Source organism: Myxine glutinosa, chromosome 12 (genome assembly GCF_964187855.1).
Source record: "Myxine glutinosa chromosome 12, kmMyxGlut1.1, whole genome shotgun sequence".
NCBI lineage: Eukaryota > Metazoa > Chordata > Myxini > Myxiniformes > Myxinidae > Myxine > Myxine glutinosa.
The window spans coordinates 48,212,934-48,233,312 of NC_136272.1; the positions used below are offsets into that span (position 1 = coordinate 48,212,934).

The following is a 20,379-nucleotide window of genomic DNA, read 5'->3' on the forward strand; positions in this document are numbered from 1 at the left end:
TGCCGGCAGACCGGAGCCCCAGCTTACCGTCTATCCGAGGGACGGCACAGACATTGATTAATCACCCCCTTAGATGAACCAGAGCGAATTTGTTTGGGGCCCCCATATTTAATGCACTTCATGATGGCCATGACGGTGTAAGTGCCGATAGTTTTTTTTCCCCGTGCATGCTTTGATGTGGTCATTATAATTTAATCCCAACCCTCACTCTCCGCCGCACTAATTGATTAAATTGTATTTGTATTCATTTTTGAGAATGTTGTTTGTGCGTCGATCATTTGGAGTGCGAGAGGTGGAGACTGGAGATTGAACATGACGGAAAGAGAAAAGTGAAAATCAACATACGCGCTGAATTGTGAGGTGGTGCTGGACACGACTACCGCGGGATTCATCAGGGTCTCTCCATGGACATTCCATTTTCAGCCATGGCAGACCCGGGTCTCTCTCCCAGACCTTTGAAACCGTCGGTAAAACCTTCGGTGGAGTTTGCTCTGACTGTCGTGTTCACCTTCCTATACTCCCTCCTGTTCCTTTATGTATACGGACAGCTCTGGCTCGTCCTGTGCTATCGTTACAAGCGCTTCGGCTTCCAGACGGTGTTCCTGTTCCTGTGCCTGACGTGGGCCGGCCTCAGAGCCACCCTCTTCTCATTTTACTTCAAAAACTGCGAGCTTGCAAACACCCTGGAACCCTTCACCTACTGGTTCCTGTATTGCTTGCCTGTGTGCCTCCAGTTCCTCACTCTGTGCCTCCTGCACCTCTACTTCTCACAGGTATGTGGTGGTGTTGGCGTAATGACGTCATTGTCATTGTGGAGATGGGAGTGAGGGAGGGGTCGATGAGGGTCGAATAGAGCAAGAGGGGATCAACAGTGTGATGGAGAGATTTTAGTTTGACCTTTTGGTCGGACCTGTCACACCACTTTTATTCATTCGTTTATCTTTGACTTGCAAAGGTACCGGCGTTGCCAGGCAACGCAGGTTACTCCAACCCTCCTCCCTTCCTCCAACCCCCCCTTCCCCTCCTCCAAACCCCCCCTCCCCTCCTCCAAACCCTCCCCTCGCCTCCTCCCACGCCTTCCACCTCCACTTTCCCCTCCCCGCCCTACCCCGCCTCCCACTGCACCCCTCCCTCCGGACTCCCACAAAGAAAATTATTTTACACCACGTAGCGGAATAGCAGTATTCAATTACTTAATGACGTCATATGCATCACATTTTCGAAAATTATTTAATAAAGGAATAAAAGTATTCAATTAAAATCAATGACGTCATCAACAGTGACCCCTTTTATATAATTATTTTACACTTTTTTGCCCGTGAATTACCACTGTCGTAGCGCGGGACTGAATCGACATGCACACAACGCGCACGATTCTCTTATCATTATTATTTTTGCCCATGAATTAACACTAACATAACATGTGACTGAACTGCATATGTAATACCTCGTCGCGCACTTGACATTGTCGCGTCGCATTCACTTGGCATCACTTGGCATTGGTGCGTCAGGAACACACCGCAGGTCTCTCAAAATATCACCCTTCGCTTCGCTGAATATGGAGAAGGGTTTCTCTCATCTCCTCTTCCTGTTCAGGCTGGAGTTCCCCAAGGTAGTGTTCTGGGCCCTGTGCTTTTTCTCGTCTTCATCAATGATCTCTCTGACTCTCTTGAAAATCCTCTCTATCTCTTTGCTGATGACTCTACTCTCTGTCGCTCCATTCCTCATCCCTCAGATCGGCAGTCTGCAGCCTCCTCACTCTCTGCAGACTTGGACAAAATCGCAGACTGGGCAAACAAGTGGAACATGTCTTTCAATCCTGATAAATCTCACACTCTTACGATGTCTCTCCAAAAAGACCGACTGGACATTGGACAACCCTCCCATCCACTTTCTGAATAATCCTCTCCAAGAAGTTCTGTCACTCAAGCTTTTGGGTCTCACTATCTGCCATGATCTTTCCTGGGAAAACCACATTTCAAATCTGGCCTCCAAAGCCAGTCGCCGACTGGGCATCCTCCGTCGTGCGAAGTCCTTCCTTGGCACACCTGAGCTCCTCACCACATACAAGGCTTTCATCCGCAGCTCAATGGAATACTGCTCTCCCCTCTGGGCTGGTGCTCCTGCCTCACACCTAGCTCGTCTTCACGCTGTTGAAACAAAAGCATTCAGAATCATTGGAATCTCCCGCGATGAAGCTAACTCCAAGGGCCTCTCACTCACTCACCGCAGGCAGGATGGTGGTCTTTCCGTCTTCTACCGACTCCTCTCTGGCCTTGCCCCCCCCCCCCCCCCAGCTCTCTCTGGGCTCTGTCCCACAAATATTCCTACAGGTCGCACAAGATCTGCCTGCAACCCTCTTATGGTTAAACTGCCAAAATCAAGACTCTCTGCTCACCTTCACTCCTTCACTCCTTCATTCCTCTTTACTCCCGCCTCTGGAACAAACTCCCTCACTCTCTTCAATCCCACTCCACCCTCCAGGTCTTTAAAACAGCTGTTCACCACCATCTCCTATCTTCCCCCATCCAAAACCTTGATCTTTTCTACCCCCGCTAATTTCACCCCAATTCCACTTTTTTGAAATACCAACTTCTGTCCTGGAAGTCCTTGGTGTCCTTGTGTTTTATACTTCTCCCCCCCCCCCCCCCTTCCCACGCCTCCTCCCCCCAAGCCCTCTCCCTCCCACACATCTCCCTGCTCTCAAATGTTGTGTGCTCTCAAGTGTTTGTGTGCTTCCCCATCTCTCCCCATCTTGTCTTCCGCTCCCTATTTTTATATATTTTGTTTGTCTGGTTGATTTGTTTGTGAAGTAAATGTTAGTTCTTTCACGAGCCTCGATTCGGTATACAAAAAAAAAGGGGAAAAAAAAAGGAAAAAAAAAGATCTTCTCAAGTTTTATGGTGTTTTCAGAGCTGCAAGGCTCTACACATGCCACGTGCTCAGACATAACAGCGGTGAACGAATGAGCCTTTAGGACAGAGGTCCTGAACAATTTTTGATCTTGGACCAAAACCAAGATTCCTTTGCACCTCGTAGGCCACACAACCAAAGACATTTTAAACGAGCAAAAGGGGTGGTTATCCACAGAATTTTAAACTACATTCTGTGGACACCACCCTTTTAAAATGTTATTGTGTTAAAGTTTATCTATTTGCTCCCCATACCCACTAACATTCTTATCTCGGGCAATTAGGGTCATTAAGTTTGAGTATTACAGTAACAACTGAATAAAATTGATGGGCAACAGTACCCTAACAGTCACTATGCCACCTCGTCATCTGGCCTCCACGACATGATGATGTGCCAACCTTCATTAGTGGGAACGAATAAAACAAATAGTTTATCAAAATACTGTATTATAATTATAGCAAGGCAAACTATGAATGGTCAGGGTTGTGTGGTGTATCTGAGCAGTGCAGTTGCTCTTGCTCATCCATGATCTTGTTACCGCAGGGCCCGAACCAAGAGTGACCCCAGGTGGAGACTGTTCAAGATGAGGGTCTGTGTGGCAGGAGTGGTATTTGTTCTTGGCATACTTAATGTACAATTCAATGTGGCGCCTCCTGGTAAATCATGAAATGGCACCATTTCATTGTGGGCAGCTCAGAGCTCTCAAGCCATCTTTCCACATACCCTGGTGTTGGCTTAGCGGTTAGGGTGCCGGCTTGGGATCCTAGGATCCTGGGTTCGAATCCCGGTCGATCGCTAAATTAACACCAGGGGGGTTGACTCAGCCTGCCATCCTTCCGAGGTTGGCAAATTGAGTACCAGCTTGCTGGGATGAATGATCCCGGTGTGTACCCCGGTTTAGAATAGGTACACCGTATCCCTGCGCATCGTAAGAGGCGATGAAGAGTTGGTGCCAGGAAGGGCATCTGGCCATAAAAACATTGCCTCAAACAGGGAACCATGATTGTCATGGGACCCGCAAGGCTAACCCCTGCTCTCGCGGGGAAAATGGCCTTAAAACGATCATTCATTCATTCTGGTAAATAATGAAATGGCACCATTTCATTGTGGGCAGCTCAGAGCTCTCAAGCCATCTTTCCACATAGACCCGGAACCCGTTGCATGGACCATGCATTTTTGGGGTACCATCAGTAGCTGTACGAAAAAGCTTTTCAGGCACCAACCCAGCAGCATGGATTGCAGCAAGGAATTCCCTGAACACGCCCCTCACCCTTTGCACTGCCATAAATGGCACGCAACCCCAACATCTCCTCGGTGACCTTTATGTCCTTGTCCACACCTCGGATGTAGATCGCAAGATGTTCAACATTAGTGATGTCCTTTCTGCTATCCAGAGCAAGAGAAAAGTGCCGTCATCCAGCGATCGTGTTCTTGAGCTGCAGGTGAACTTCTTCGGCCAGTGATTCAACATGTGGGGGGTAACAGTACTGTCACTCGAGGTACGTTTCTCCACCAGGTCCTTCTTCTCACGTTTCCACAAACTTACCTCGTTGCACTCTTTGATGCATTCACCATTGGAAAACAGCTTCACCTCCTTGGTTATGATGCTCTTAATTTTGCATCACTTGTCAACTTCTTGAATAACTATTGTTGATTCTGGAGGGTCTTCTTCAGTTGTGATATCTTCTTCTTTCACGCGTCACCCATGACATTGTCGTACTGGGCCATTATGCTCCACGAAGAAGAATTTCTCCTCGCTCTCCTTGTTGAACTGATGGTTCTCAATCAACCTTCAGCTTCTTACCCTCCATTGCTGTGTCATTGTGTGATTATGTATAGTGTCGAAAACAAGCCCTAAAGTGTCGATTTGGTTGGATTTTAGATTTGGATCTTAGATTTAGAAATGGATTTTGGATTTCGCCAGCGACGTCACACGATGGACCCACTTTGATCCAAATGGCGGTTTACATCAAGAAACAGTGTATATTGTAGCGGTTACCGGAAGCATGACACAATCACCTTGCACCGGCCGATGACGTAACCGGCGGGCGGCTACTTGCCCGGACTCGCCCGGACGTGTCCGGACTTGCCTTGCCCGGGCGGACTCTCGATTTACATACCACGCCCCGTTGAGAGGCGTGGCTGACTTATTTGCATACCACGCCCCGCCTGAGAGGCGTGGCATTTGTGTGGTGAACTTTTGATATAAATTGCCGCCCGTGTTAACGGGATATTCAGTGCTTTTGAGTTCTTTCGAGTTGAGCTAAAATAAACAGCTCAGTGAAACTTCGTTCCTGGTGTCGTCCATTTTGTCCGGCTTTATCGTGCGAGCATAGCTCCACAATTGGTGACCCCTTTTCAAGAACATGGTGATGGAGTCACCTGTAGCTTTGAAGCTCCCTGGCTTTTGGGAATCGCACGCAGCCGTCTGGTTCGCCCAAGCGGATTCTCAATTCGCCCTGCGGAATATTACGGAGGACATGACGCGCGACCACCATGTGGTCTCCGCGCTCAACGCGTCCACTGCTGCCCGGGTCCTGAGCTTCCTCCAGAACCCGCCGAACGCCGACAAATATGGCGCGCTCAAAGGCCTACTCCTCGGTGCATTTGGACTCACGGAGACCGAACGCGCGTGACAACTGCTCGCCCTCCCGGAGCTGGGTGAGGCCCGTCCATCCGAACGCATGGACCACATGCTTGCTCTACTCGGTGACCACAGCCCAGATTTCCTCTTCCGCGAGCTGTTCCTCCGGCAGCTACCCGGGCAGGTACGATTAGCTTTGGCTAATTCGCCCATCACGGACCCTCGCGCCCTGGCCAAGGAGGCCGATAAATTTTTCTCGGCCAGGTGACACGTCGGAGCGGCCGCCTGGAACCCTGGGCTGACCGAGGCAATGCCCGCGCCATGACCGGTGCCACCACCGGCCGAGTTAGAGCCACTGGTGGCAGTGGCCGCCGCGACGCCCCGTCGACCGAACCCGACATGACCGCCGGAGCCTCCACCAGAGCGGACCATGTGCTACTACCACGCCAGGTTCGGGCAGAAGGCCAGAACGTGCCGCCCACCGTGCACTTTCGGCAGGTCAGGAAACGACCAGGCCGGCGCTCGCTGCCTGCCATGAGCGTCGGCCATTCAGGCAGCCTTCTGTTTATTACGGACACAGCGTCCGGGCGGCGTTTTTGTGCGACACCGGCGCTCAGCTGAGCGTGATACCCGCCTCGGTGCAGGATAAACAGGCCGCGCTTTGCGGCCCCGCCTTGGTCGCCGCAAACGGCTCCTCCATCCGCACCTTCGGTTCGCGCAGCGTCGCATTCTGCTTCGGGGACCAGCGCTTCAGGTGGGACTTCATCACGGCGAACGTGCCCATGGCCTTGCTGGGTGCAGATTTTCTGTGCGCGCATGGGCTTTTGGTGGACGTCAAACGGCGTCGGCTCATCAACGCGGAGACCTTCAGCTCGCTCGCTTGCTCATTGAGCGGCTCCGCACCAACCTAAGCTAGCCTGCGCGCTCCCGGCCGCGGACGATTTCACCCGCCTGCTCGCCGAGTTTCCCACCCTCACGCAGCCGACGTTTTCGGCCGTCGCCGTCAAACACGGCGTCTAACACCACATCCCGACCACAGGTCCACCGGTCTACGCCAGGGCTCGTCGCCTCGACCCGACCAAACTCGCCGTGGCGAAGGCGGAATTCGACGCGCTGGAGCGATTGGGCATTGTGCGGCGCTCGAATAGCGCGTGGGCCTCGCCCCTGCACATCGTGCCCAAACCGGGTGGCGGATGGCGACCATGCGGCGATTACCGCCGCCTCAACGACGCCACCACCCCCGACCGGTACCCGATACCACACATACAGGACTTTTCCGCCCGTTTGGCGGGGCGGGTGATCTTTTCCAAGGTCGACCTCATTCGGGGCTACCACCAGGTACCCGTCTGCCGAAGACGGTGGTAATTACACCTTTTGGCCTCTTCGAGTTTCTTCGCATGCCGTATGGCCTTAAGAACGTGGCCCAGGCCTTCCAGCGGCTGATGCACAGCGTGCTGCGCGACCTCACCTTCCTTTTCGTCTACTTGGACGACATTCTCATCGTCAGCACTTCTCGGGCGGAGCACCTCATCCACCTGCGCACGCTTTTTGAGCGCCTCGGCCAGCACGGCCTCATCATCAACCCGGCGAAATGCCAGTTTGGCGTAACGGCCATCGACTTCCTGGGGCACCGCATCACGAAGCGCGGGGCCGTCCCGCTGCCTACCAAGGTGGTGGCAGTTACAGGTTTCCCGCGCCCCCGCTCCATCATGGCCCTACAGGAATTTTTGGGGATGGTAAATTTCTACCACCGGTTCGTGCCTCGCGCTGCCCAACTCATGCGCCCCCTGTACGAAGCCCTCCGGGGCAAGCCGGCCAAGCACGACCGCCTGGACCAAAGAGATGGACGAGGCGTTCACGGGATCTAAGCTGGCCCTCGCCAACGGGACCATGCTGGCGCACCCGGCGCTCGACGCACCCATCGCCCTCACCACGGATGCTTCCGACTACGCGGTGGGCGCCGTGCATGAACAGTGGGTGAACGGGGCTTGGCAACCGCTGGCCTTCTTCAGCCGGCAGCTTCGCCCTAACGAGCGCAAGTATGGCGCTTTCGACTGCGAGCTCCTCGGCCTTTACCTGGCCGTTCGCCACTTCCGCCATCTTTTAGAGGGCCGCCCGTTCACGGCGTTTGTGGACCACAAACCCCTGGTCTTCGCCATGGCCAAGGTTGCAGAGCCGTGGTCGGTCCGCCAGCAGCGCCACCTCTCCGCCGTGTCCGAATTTACGACGGACATCCGGCACGTCGCGGCAAGGACAACGCTGTGGCCGATTGCCTCTCCCGGCCCGGCGCTAACGCCGTCCACCTCGGTGTGGACTTCGCCCACATGGCGGCCGACCAGACCGCCGACCCCACGGTGCAAGCCCTCCGGACAGCGGATACAGGCCTGCGGTTGGCCGACGTCCCCTTCGAGGACACAGGCACAGTTATCCTGTGCGACGTTTCCCTGGGCCAACCTCGCCCCATCGTGCCCACCAGATGGCAGCGGCACATTTTTGACACCCTCCACGGCCTTTCCCACCCGGGCCGGAAAGCGTCGCAGAAGCTCGTGGCAGCAAAGTTCGTCTGGCACGGGCTCCGTAAGGACGTCCGCGACTGGGCCAACGCCTGTGTCGCCTGCCAGCGCGCGAAGGTCCATCGGCACACCCAGGCCCCGTTGGCACCATTCGACGTGCCCGCGCGGCGCTTCGACCACGTCAATGTGGACCTGGTGGGACCCCTTCCCTCCTCGGGGAGCTTAACCCACCTCCTCACGAAGGTAGACAGGACCACCAGGTGGCCAGAGGCCGTCCCGCTGGCATCAACAACATCCGCCGACGTGGCGCAGGCCTTCATTGGCACCTGGATTGCCCGTTTCAGTGCCCCCTCGGACATCTCCTCCGACAGAGGCCTGCAATTCGCCTCCAAGCTTTGGGGTGCGGTCGCCCAGGCCTTGGGGGTCAAGCTACACTGCACCACGGCCTACCACCCCCAAGCCAACAGCTTGTGCGAGCGGTTTTGCTGTTCGATGAAGGCCGCTCTCAGGGCCAGCCTCCAGGACGACGGTTGGGCCGACAGGCTCCCGTGGGTCCTATTGGGCCTCCGAACGGCCCCTAAAGAAGACTTCCAGGCTTCCACCGCCGAGCTGGTCTATGGCCAGCCACTGCTCGTGCCGGGCGAGTTCATCCCTGACGCCACCGGCCCCTGGTCCGCGGCTCGCCAACGCTCGGTCCTCCAGGAGGCCGCCAGGAGATTTGCCCCCGTGCCCACGTCCCACCACGGCTGCCCCCAACCCCACGTCCCCCCAGCACTTCGCACTGCGGAGTACGTTTTTATCCGGAACGACGCACACCGGGGACCGCTCCGGCCGCCGTACGATGGACCTTTCTGGGTCCTGAAGAGGGACAACAAGTCGTTCATCATTGACATCGGCGGCAAACCGGACCGCATCTCCGTGCACCGCCTCCAGCCGGCCCATTTGGACCTCGACCAACCTCCACGGTTGGCCCTTCCTCCACGACGGGGCCGTCCCCCGTCAACCAAGCCCCCCCGCCCGACCATCCACCGCCACGCCACCTACCACCCCCACACGAATCGCCAGGGGTCGTTTCGGCCGGGTCATCAAGACCCCCCTCAAACTGACTCTCCCGGTGCAAGTTAATTCTGGGGGGGCGCATGTAGCGGTTACCGGAAGCATGACACAATCACCTTGCACCAGCCGATGACGTAACCGGCGGGCGGTTACTTGCCCGGACTCGCCCGGACTTGCCTTGCCTGGGCGGACTCTCGATTTGCATACCACGCCCCGTTGAGAGGCGTGGCTGACTTATTTGCGTACCACGCCCCGCCTGAGAGGCGTGGCTTTTGTGTGGTGAACTTTTGATATAAATTGCCGCCTGTGTTAACGGGCTATTCAGTGCTTTTGAGTTCTTTCGAGTTGAGCTAGAATAAATAGCTCAGTGAAACTTCGTTCCTGGTGTCGTCCATTTTGTCCGGCTTTATCGTGCGAGCATAGCTCCACAATATCATGCTCAGATTCAAATACTTATTCCACTGTCATTAGTAGTGGGGCGGCTTAGCCCAAATATTCAAAAGAATTGTGCATTTTGTGATACAAGCACCAAATTTGGCACACTAGTAGACTATCATATTATGAAAAGATCTGGATATTGGGCCATCTCAGATTCAGAGATTTGATTTTTGCAAGATTTGCAGATTTTGCAAGCTGAGATTGCAACGCCAGGGACGGCCGACTCCTTCCTACGAGCTGCCCACGTCACCCGCATAAGAAGAGCTCATCAAATCACTGCAGCGGCACTGCACATCCTGCAACACCGTGCGTATGAACGCCACTGTATGACATATGCTGATGATGCAGAAGACCTGCCTGAGTTCGAAGACTGGTGTCACCAGAGAGGAGAAGACATTCCCAACTTTCAGTACTGGGCAACTGTGCTGGAACTAGAGATGTTGGTACTGGTCTACGTGCGTTCTCTGCGGCAGGCTTCATTCACGACGTACCTTGATGCCCTGACGGAACTGGTCCCATGGTTCCATGCCTTAGACCACACACACTATGCCAGGTGGGTCCCTGTTCACCTGAGGGACACGGTTGCACTCCCAATGAAGCACCCAGATGTAGCCAGAGAATTCAGGGCTGGCAACTTCACTGTACAGAAGACGAAGAAGGTGTTCTCTTCGATCCCAATCGAATCGAAATCTTGCAAAAATCAAATCTCTGAATCTGAGATGGCCCAATATCCAGATCTTTTCATAATATGATAGTCTACTAGTGTACCAAATTTGGTGCTTGTATCACAAAATGCACAACAGGTTTGCTATGCTGCTACACTATAGCAACTCTTCGTCTTATTGAGGTTCTCAATATGTTGAAACTGATCAGTGGGATTTTGAAGAAACTATTCGTGACAAAATTAGTGATGGAATCTCTTTTGGGGGAATTGTGGAGCCGTATCGTTTTGAGCCTTGTGCGAGCGATTCATACGAATATGGTGTTGGTGAAGATGGTGGTGTTGGTAGTGAAAATGAAAACGCCGGTCGCATGTTCACTGCAGATTGGTACGTTTTGTTTTTCCATTCAACTAACGGTTTATCAGGAATTTTGTATTAATTGATAAATCGGTTATATTACTCCAGAAGAAATATGTCGTGACGCGGCACGGACACGACAGCACAGACACCGCCTAGGAACACTCGGACACTGCTGACCAAATGGGTGACGATTGCTTTAGTTTGTCCTTCCATAGCAGGCTGACCCGGTGTCCTGTCTGGCTGACCCGATTATTACAAACACAAGCCAATATCCCCATACCCCTCTACCCCTCTATCTCCAATGCATCCAGGTACCTATCTGAATCCCTTTTAAGCTTTTATACCCCCTTGTGTTATTCATGGTTACTTACTGCACCTTTAGGCTGACAGGATTGCCTAGAGGTACGCACACTTACCTCTAATTTGTCTATCCTGGGTTTGAATCCGGACCCAGCTCTATACTGTCATCCCGGTGTTTCACAGGCAGGGTGATATATCAATGTGTGTTCTGTCCCTCGGATGGACGTTAAGCTGGAGTCCCATCTGCCGGCATTCGTTGATGGATGTTAAAGATCCCATGGTATCCTTCGATGAGTAGGCCATCTATTGCCAGTACAATGAACAAATTGCAGAATCCTGCCTTAACCAGCAGGGGAGCACTGTCTCAGCAGCACAGGGGTGCCATCAGCTATCAGATTCTACTCCGCAGCGTTGTGCTGCATACTAACAAAGAAGACTGCACCTATCTAAACTAGCTGGTATTCATAGAATACTTACCCTGCGCAGTCAACTTGGTGCGAGCCAACTGTTCTGTTTTTGAAGGTTTAAAATTTTTTTTTTAAATCCAATATGGCTGCCAGACCACGTGAGAGATTACATCATGAATGTATATTCTCTAATATAATTGTTGCGTAGATCACGCTCAATACATTTTAAACTGATCAGACTAAGCGTTGTCCCTGTCGAATTATGAATTCATAATTAAGGCACCAATGACATCATCATTAACATATCTTATTCCCTATGGGGAGTACTTCACAATGAGGTTTGTTTCAATTTTTTCCATTGAGCTGTTTCTGAGATATAGAGGTGTAACGTTTTTTTCCAAGATGGCATCCGTACCACATGACCTATGATGTGATAATTATGAATAAAAAATATTATACAGGCAGAGGCACTCCTATGGTAAAATTTTGTGTCAATTAGACCAACGGTTGCTGATAAAATGAATTTTTAAAATGCAGACACGCACGTACACCACATGTACGCACGTACATACGCAACCGAGTGCATAACCTTGCTTTTCGCTAAGGACCACATCTACCTCTCGAGTGGCACGTATCTGGACATTTCGTTGATTGTGCTGTTCATTTTGTTGATGCCAATGTAGAGAGGCTCTTGGGGAATCTTGTTATTAGTCTCCTTCATTTAGCTGTTTGAGGTTGTTGTTTGCGCTCATTTACCTACACAATCCACCATGCGTTGTGGATTTCTTGTTTTTGTTTAAAAATAAGTAACCCTTGTTTGTTCACCTCTTCGTACAGGTTGTTATCAGAGCAAGAGCCAGAAATTTGTCCGAACAGGACAAATACAAGTACGTATTTGTTGACCTTGTTTGTATTTGCTTGGTGTATATAATCTGAACGACTTGCGGTGGGATTCTGTAACCGATTATGGACCAGCTTTCATTTAACAATGACATTACGTGCAGAGTCGTACTTGTTGTATTGCATGTATCGAGTTATTTATTTAATTTATTTCTTGTTCTCGCATGGTTTCTCATTGTTGGGATGGGTGCATTTCCCCTTTATCTGCATAATCTGTACAATTATCAGACTTTGTCCCTTAATTTCTTGGAATTGAGTCATGTGGTCCCTTGTGTCTAATTGTTCTCTACCTTTAAAAGGCACGTTTGTGTTGTGGTGGTGCAGTTTGCAAATCGCTATGGTATTTATTTTTCCTGATTTAATGCTGTTCTAAAATCTTCATCAACTTGGTATTTGCAACAACAACAAAAAAAATCGATTATTATATTACAAATCCCTGCTGGCAAATATGTAAAGTGATGCTCTCTTGCCTGCGTACCACATCAGGCTGCTGTTGCGTGGAGCACTTTTCCTCGCCAGCCTCGTCTTCCTGTCCGTGAACCTGTCGTGCGCCTTATTGGTGCAGCTGACCCTGCCCTACACCACCCATCGCAGCCTGGTGCTGATCCGAGTGATCCGTGTTCTTATAAATGACCTTCTGTTTGTCGCCTGTGCCACGTCCCTCACCCTGAGCATGTACCGGATGGCGAAGCTGCCTTCTGCCAGTGTCTACCTATACACCAGGGTCTGCTGATTTTTGTCCTGTCGTGCAATTTAGAGGTCTTGAACCATTGTCTTTGTTTTTCATCGTGTCTATCTAGTCTTCCTCTATCTCTTGTAATTGATAAAAGTTATTTGCAAATAACAATATATTCAGATAAGCAGGTCTTTGGTCAACCAAGTTGAATCGTAAGAAGTGGAATCTTGCATGCGGGGGCTGTGGGGTCTGTCCGTGCGTTCAACTGTCTCCAGTTTACGGTCGCTGCATTTGAAAAGCGCAACATTCACTTTTGAAACTAGAACAGCACTCGATAGAGAGCATACCTCCGCCAGGCTGAACAGTTTGTTTTGTATCCCAATGATAGGCCAGATCTGGTTTGGGACCTGAACCAAAATCGAATATGCTTGTTCTTGTCACTTAACCAACTCATCCACCTAGTTTAGTCGTAACTCGTCCATAACTTTTTAAAATATCATGTTATATATCGCTTTTCGCCCGATCCTTCAATGGTGAAGAATCACTTGAAAATTAAAAAATTCTCGTATCCGAATCCTTATTCAGATCTTCACCAAAATCGAAACGATTCGTCCTTGTCACACACACACACAACCTCTCCACCAAGTTTCGTCCAAATCCATCCACAACTTTTTGAGATATCCTGCTTTGTCATTTTTGGCCCAATCTCCCAATGGTGAAGAATCACTAAAAAAAATTATACTAGCCGAATCCGGATCTTCACCAAAATCTAATCATTTTATCCTTGTCACATACACTACCTCTCTGCCAAATATCGTCTGAATCCATGGACAGCCTTTTGAGATATTTTGTTCACAGACAAACAAACTATAAATATGTCATGCATAGCACAATACTTGCGAAGTCCCTAAAATAAGTTGTTGGCCTTGATGACCTCAAAAATAATTGGTGGTTGAATTAAGTGACCTGGTATGTAAATCCTCTTAAAATTTCAAATCAATCAGATGAAAATTGAGAATTTTTGAAATTTGGCCTATGTTGACATTTTGGCCTATGTTGACCTCAAAAATACTTGGTGGTTGAATTCAGTGTCCAGATATGCAAATCCTCTTAGAATTTAAAGTCAATCAGATGAAAATTGAGAATTTTAGAAATTAGGCCAATGTTGACCTTTTGGCCTATGTTGTCCTAAAATATAATTGGTGGTTGCATTCAGTGACCAGATATGCAAATCCTCTTCAAATTTCAAAGTCAATCGGATGAAAATTGAGGATTTTAGAAATTTGGCCTATGTTGACCTTAATATAATTGGTGGTTGAATTTAGTGACCAGATATGCAGGAACATTGGCGTCAGGAAGGGCATCCGGCCAAATAAAAGATTGCCTCAAACAGGGAACCATGATTGTCATGGGGCCCGCAAGGCTAACCCCCGCTATAGCGGGGAAAACGGCCTTAAAACGATCATTCATTCATATTCATATGCAAATCCTCTTCAAATTTCAAGTTAATTGAATTAAAATTGAGGATTTCATAAATTTGCCTATGTTGAATTTTTGGCCTATGTTGACCTATTGACCTTTTGACCCCAAAAACAATAGGCTTCTTGCTTATAAACAACTCTGCCATTTGGTGAAGTTTCGTGAAGATCGGTTGAAAATTGTGACCTGTAGGGAACAGACGGACAAACAGCATAACTCACAAGACCAACTATTATACTTGAAAAATCTTGGATTCTCGCAAGTAACAAACAGACAGGGGTGAAACATAACCTCCATCCACCTTTGGTGGCAGAGGTAATGAGAAGAGAACAGGCATAAATAATGTTGATGCCAAATTTTATTTCACAAGGACATTTTGCCCTATTTTTAGACAAATCGAACCTTCGCCTCCGGCCCTCCGTGCGTTGCATCGCCATTTTGCGGTGGGCGGTACAAGTAGCTCAGTGCTTTGGCTCTGAGTGAAACCAAGAGGACAAGACAATTAACCTTTCTAAAATCCATGAAGTAATGTAAATTGATAAAAAATATATATATAAATAACCACCTTTAGAGGCCATTTTTCCCCGCAAAGCGGGGGTTGGCCTTTTTCGGGAACCGTGGTTGTTGTTGTTTTTGTCCCCTTTTTGAAGCAATGTTTTACGGCCGGATGCCCTTCCTGACGCCAACCCTTTTTGCCGCCTTTAACGATAAACAGGGAATTACCAGTGAACTGGTACTCAATTAGTCGACCTCGGAAGGATGACAGGCTGAGTCAACCCCCCTGGCGTTAATTCAGCGATCGACCGGGATTCAAACCCAGGATCCTAGGATCCTAAGCCGGCACCCTAGCCGCTAGCCCAACACCAGGATTAGATTAACTTAAACTTCTCCCGTCACTGGGGATGGGTACTTTTGCTTGTGTCAAATATTAGCGAGCCGTATATACAATATTGTACTTTTGTACCCCGCCTGAGAAAGGATTCCATGCTGCAGGGAACCACAGTGTGCCAAGCTGTGGCTGTGGGTACAGCCATTACCCTTCTTTATGCATCCCGTGCCTGCTACAACCTTCTGGTGCTTGTCAAGAATAAAAGTGATCCGAACGCCTTCAACTGTGACTGGTACAATGTGTCAGACCAGGTCAGCAATGTCCACCGTCAAAGACTGGCGTTTTGACATTAAGAAAGAAATTTACTAACCACTGTCTATAAGTAAAGTTGTTGTTGCCAAACTGCAGGCCGATCTAAAAGATCTCACAGACAAGGGCTACGTGGTGTTTGGCATCATTCTGATCATCTGGGAGCTGCTGCCCACCTCTTTGATGGTGATTCTGTTCCGTGTGCAACGACCGGACCAGAGTGCGGTAAATAGTCTAACGAGCCTTCCACTGCACTTCCACCACTACTGAATATAGCGAATAGGTTGGGGGAGGGACAAGAAGAGCTCGTGTTAAGGTAGAGTCCAGAGAGAGGTGTGGGTGGTATAGTTACCAGGAGAGGAAACTGATAAATCTGGCAGCTGCAGTCACGTGAAAAGTAAGTACACCCCATGTAAAGTTTTGACTTTTTCAACATATTTCAACATACAGCTATTTGATCTTCATTTCAACAATATTGAGAGATAAAGGTGATATAATACAACAAATATCATGAAACATTTACATTTTGTAGTCCATTGTATAATTTAAACAAACATAAATGCAAATTTCGCATGTGGAAAAAGTAAGTACACCCTTGGCACTATTAGGTGGTATTGCCTCCTTTGGCAGAAACAACCTCAAGTAGGCGTTTCTTATAACTGTCTACCAGTCTCTGACATCGACTGGGAGAGATTTTTGCCCACTCCTCCATGCAGAATTCTTTCAGCTGTGCGATGTTTGAGGGGTTTCTTGCATGCACAGCTCGTTTCAAATCCCCCCACAACATCTCGATGGGATTTAGATCCGGGCTTTGACGTGGCCATTTCAGAACCCTCCATTTCTTTCTTTTCAGCCATTCCTTGGTGGATTTACTGGTATGTTTAGGGTCATTGTCATGCTGCAAGGTCCACCTTCGGTTGAGCTTCAACTTTCTGACAGATGGCCTCACATTATCCTCAAGCACCCTCTGGTACAATTAATAATTCATAGTGGATTCTATGATGGTGAGCTGCCCAGGCCCTGATGCAGCAAAGCTGCCCCAAACCATAATATTTCCACCACCATACTTTACAGTTGGTATCAGGTTCTTGTGGTCAAATGCTGTCTTGGGTTTTCGCCAAACATGTCTTCTGGTACTGTGGCCAAATAGCTCAACCTTTGACTCATCTGTCCAGAGCACATTGCTCCAGAAGTGCTGGTCTTTGCTTAGTTGTTCATTGGCAAACTTTAGTCTTGCCCTGATGTTCTTTCTGGACAGCAAAGGTTTCCTCCTGGCACACCTCCCATGTAGATCAAATTTGTGTAGCCTCTTTCTAATGGTAGACTCGTGCACTTTGACATCAACAGTGGCAAGAGCTACCTGTATGTCCCGTGATGACATTCGGGGGTTCTTCGAGACTTCTTTCAGCATGTTGCGGTCTGCTCTCGGGCTGAACTTGCTGGGGCGGCCTGGCTTGAACAAGTTGGCAGTTGTTTGGAATCTTCTCCACTTGTAGATGATCTTCCGGACAGTCGAATGATTGATTTTAAATTGTTTGTAGATCTTTTTAAATCCCTTCCCAGACTCGTAGGCATCTATAACCTTCTTTCTGAAGGCCTCAGAGAGCTCTTTTGATCTCGGCATGGTGACGCCGCACACTTCAACAACAGTCAAACAAACTAAATGTCTGAGGTTTAAATAAGACAGGTTCCTCCAAGATCCTCTCTAACGATGTTCTAATCATTTGCACCTGAGCTGGTGCACCGGATTCTAATTTTAGGTATTTTAAGTAGTGATAAATGTAGGGGTGTACTTACTTTTTCCACATGCAATATTTGCATTTATGTTTATTTAAATTATACAATGGACTACAAAATGTAAATGTTTCATGATATTTGTTATATTATATCACCTTTATCTATCAATATTGTTGAAATGAAGATCAAATAGCTATATGTTGAAAAAGTCAAAACTTTACATGGGGTGTACTTACTTTTTCACGTGACTGTATATCAGAGAGAGTAGCACATGTTTGAGGTGTTGTAATCTTGAGAGCCATTTTGGTTTTTCTTTTGTCACAACAAATAAATAAACTGAATTAAACCCTGGCACTGTCGGTCAACAATGGCAAGCATAATGGGCAATGTACCATATTTGCAGTAGTGTGTATTGTAGTATTTCCTAACCGTAGTTCTTTTCCCTAATTCAACACACCAGATCGTTTCCGGGGTGATCAGCGCTCAAGGTTATGGCTCTCGTGTTTATTTCTTTGACAACCCACGGCGTTATGATAGCGATGATGATCTCAGCAGGACTGGCAGCTTGTACTGTGAAAGGGCGAGGTGAGTGTGTTGTTGCTGCTGTGCCCTTGCCGTGCTTTGCCAAAGCTTTGGATTCAATCCTCGGGGGGGGGGGGGGGGGAAGGAAGGGGGGGGGGGGGGTGGTATCAATATAATCACTGGTAACTTGCCTCGGCCTTCTTGAAATGAGCGATCGGGGGTCTCACACACTGCTTCTTGTCACACACTGCTTCTTGTGATCATCTCTTGTTACATTTTGCCATTCTGTCGGGATCGTCTCCCTACGATCCTCATTTAAAGGTTATCTGCTTCAGATGAATGTGGTGCCTACAGAGATTGATTACGGTGAGGGTAGAGATTGTGAATGGGACAAATGATGCCAAGATGATGCTGGGAATTGCTGATTGGGTGCATTTGGATATCGACGTTGAACCAGCTTGTATTGCCACCACTTTTTCAGCTTATCCAGTGGAGCTTACTCCCAGGCTACCAGCTATTATGGGTCCTTAAACCACCCCAGCAGCTACAGGACCACAGGCCTACCGACGCCGGTCCAACCAGCCTCATCTCCAGCCCTTTCGGATCCCAGTATCGCATCACGTTTTCCACGTGACTCACCTTTCATCACTCCATGCTCTTGAGGCCTGGTCCACCACCATTGCTGAGACCTTGCAAGTCTGGGATAGAAACTCGGCTGTTAGACTGATTGATGTTTCTGGCCAATTATGTGGTCACCATCTTGTCAACTTGTTTAAGTTGTTTTAAAAAATTCCCATGCTCACCATCGAGCACGTCCTTGGATATCTTTGGAGCAATTCTGAATTTTGATTTTAAAAATTTTAATTCACTATGCTTGCTACTTTTAACCTACATTCCATTTCCTGCCATCAGAATCGCAGGGACTATGTGGTGCACACCAAAAAGGTGTTTGTAATCTGGGCCCGGCCAATCAGGGGTCTCGCTACGTGCCACGTTGTTATTTGCACTGACTTGATGCACCGTCGCTTTATTTTATTTGTTGCTTTTATTTTTTTCCCTTTTTATTTATTCTACCTTCTTCTCGTTGTCCGACAATGAACGTTTTAATGTAATTACTTGATTGCAAATTTTTACCATTGTTGACTAGTTCTTAACCATTTGATATTAATGTTTTCATGGGATTCTTCCTCTTTCTTTTTTTTTAAAGTGCTCTTGAGGCTCTCACCATCGATTCTATGGCGAGATGTTTACTTTCCCATCAACTAAATAAAAAATAAAAAATGAGGGAGCAGGGAGGCGCTTCGTTGAGTCAGCATGAGCAATCACCAGCCAGATGCAATATTATAATTCAAAAGCACGTCTTTACTCAACTATGTTCCCGTATACTGTAGTTTCTGCCAAATGTGATTCTTTTATTTGTTGCACTTTATTCCGGAAACATACTGTTTTCAGATCCCCTCAACCTGCTGTACAAAACAGACTGATTCATAGCAATGAAGGATTTGCATTCCTCCCACAGATGGCAACTCGTAAGAGATTACTGCACAATTTATCTTCCAATAACGTTACAGGTATTTTTGGAAAATATATATTTTAAAAAGCACTGAACGAGTGATTGATTAGTCCTGATTTGCATCCAGAGGGAAGGACTGGACACGATTGGATATCGCTTTTCGATTTCTCGTAGTCTCGCCTTTGCACAAGCGCTCAGGATGTTTAACGGAAATTAATCATATGATGTGTTTGTGTGACGATTACTGCGATTAATTCCAATTCTCAGCAATAAACATTATCACAAACTTGTGCTCTGTGCGTTTTAATGCGGAACTCCGTCAAAGAAATCTTTCTGTCAAAGAGATGTTGATTCCAGAACTCCACGCAGGTTTACAGAGTGCTAGCGGACACTTGTTGGGTTGTTGCTCGGGTGCCGTCTAGCCAGTTGTCATTCTTTGTGACACTCGAGCGGGATATGAAATCTTACCATTGTGTGAACCAAAGTGATCTCCTCAACCAAAGTTTTGTTTTATCATAAGCACGGTGATAATTTTTTTTATGACAACTTTTTCAATTCTATATTTTTCTATTAACCCTCTCAAACAATGGTTTATACAGGGTGGCCTGAAAGTCACTTTACCCCTCCCCAGTGAAGCATTCCTTAAACTCTTTTAATGTACAGGTTTTATTGTGCAGTACTTACAATAATTAATCAGTCATTGTATTTGTATGCGCTGTATCGTTCTCCTGAGTCAGTGTTGCCACATACCATGGTGGGGGCGAACAGAGGGGAAGGATCCGGTGCGAGAAGTTTTGCATGGGGTAAAGAGACTTTCAGGCCACCCTGCACTTTAAGAATGCTACAGCCATAAATTATTTTTTGTTGTTTGGTCTTGGCAGTGAAACACTGCTCAGCAAGAGTGCACCTCCACATTACCTGCTGAAGTGGAATGTGGCATGAAATCCGACTGCTTTGCCCCAATGGTGGATGGAGATTATGTTTTCACCCCTGTCTGTTTCTTTGATTTTGGTGAAGATTCTAATCGATTCGATTTTGGTGAAGATCTGAATATGGATTCAGATATGAGAATTGAATAAATTTTAAGTGATTCTTCACCATTGAGAGCTAGGGCTAAAACCAACATATAACAGGATATCTCAAAAGGTTGTAGATGGATTTGGACGAAACTTGGTGGACAT

The 20,379-nt window shown here is 48.2% G+C and overlaps 1 protein-coding gene across 4 annotated transcripts; it reads left to right on the forward strand.

The window, feature by feature from the left end:
* Window positions 1–272: 272 nt before the first annotated feature.
* LOC137437831 (G protein-coupled receptor 137Ba) lies at window positions 273–19,488 on the forward strand. Of its 4 annotated transcripts, none has more exons than XM_068132493.2 (7): window positions 273–773; window positions 12,071–12,120; window positions 12,620–12,857; window positions 15,267–15,428; window positions 15,526–15,651; window positions 17,624–17,748; window positions 18,167–19,488. In XM_068132493.2, exons 1-7 carry the CDS (start codon window positions 405–407, stop codon window positions 18,345–18,347), a joined length of 1,251 nt encoding a protein of 416 aa, XP_067988594.1. In that variant the 5' UTR covers window positions 273–404; the 3' UTR covers window positions 18,348–19,488. The 4 variants fall into 4 exon arrangements, with proteins under 4 accessions (XP_067988594.1, XP_067988595.1, XP_067988596.1 ...); XM_068132494.2 differs by having other exon boundaries at window positions 15,282–15,428; XM_068132495.2 differs by having other exon boundaries at window positions 285–773; window positions 12,620–12,731.
* Window positions 19,489–20,379: the final 891 nt, after the last annotated feature.

What these genes read in the sequence shown, in the direction of transcription:
- LOC137437831 (XM_068132493.2), top strand. Translation starts at nt 405, where the DNA reads ATGGACATTCCATTTTCAGCCATGGCAGACCCGGGTCTCTCTCCCAGA. An exon ending in TGCACCTCTACTTCTCACAG is followed by an intron (nt 774 to 12,070) that starts GTATGTGGTGGT and finishes CTCTTCGTACAG; the next exon opens with GTTGTTATCAGAGCAAGAGC. An exon ending in TTGTACTGTGAAAGGGCGAG is followed by an intron (nt 17,749 to 18,166) that starts GTGAGTGTGTTG and finishes CCACTTTTTCAG; the next exon opens with CTTATCCAGTGGAGCTTACT.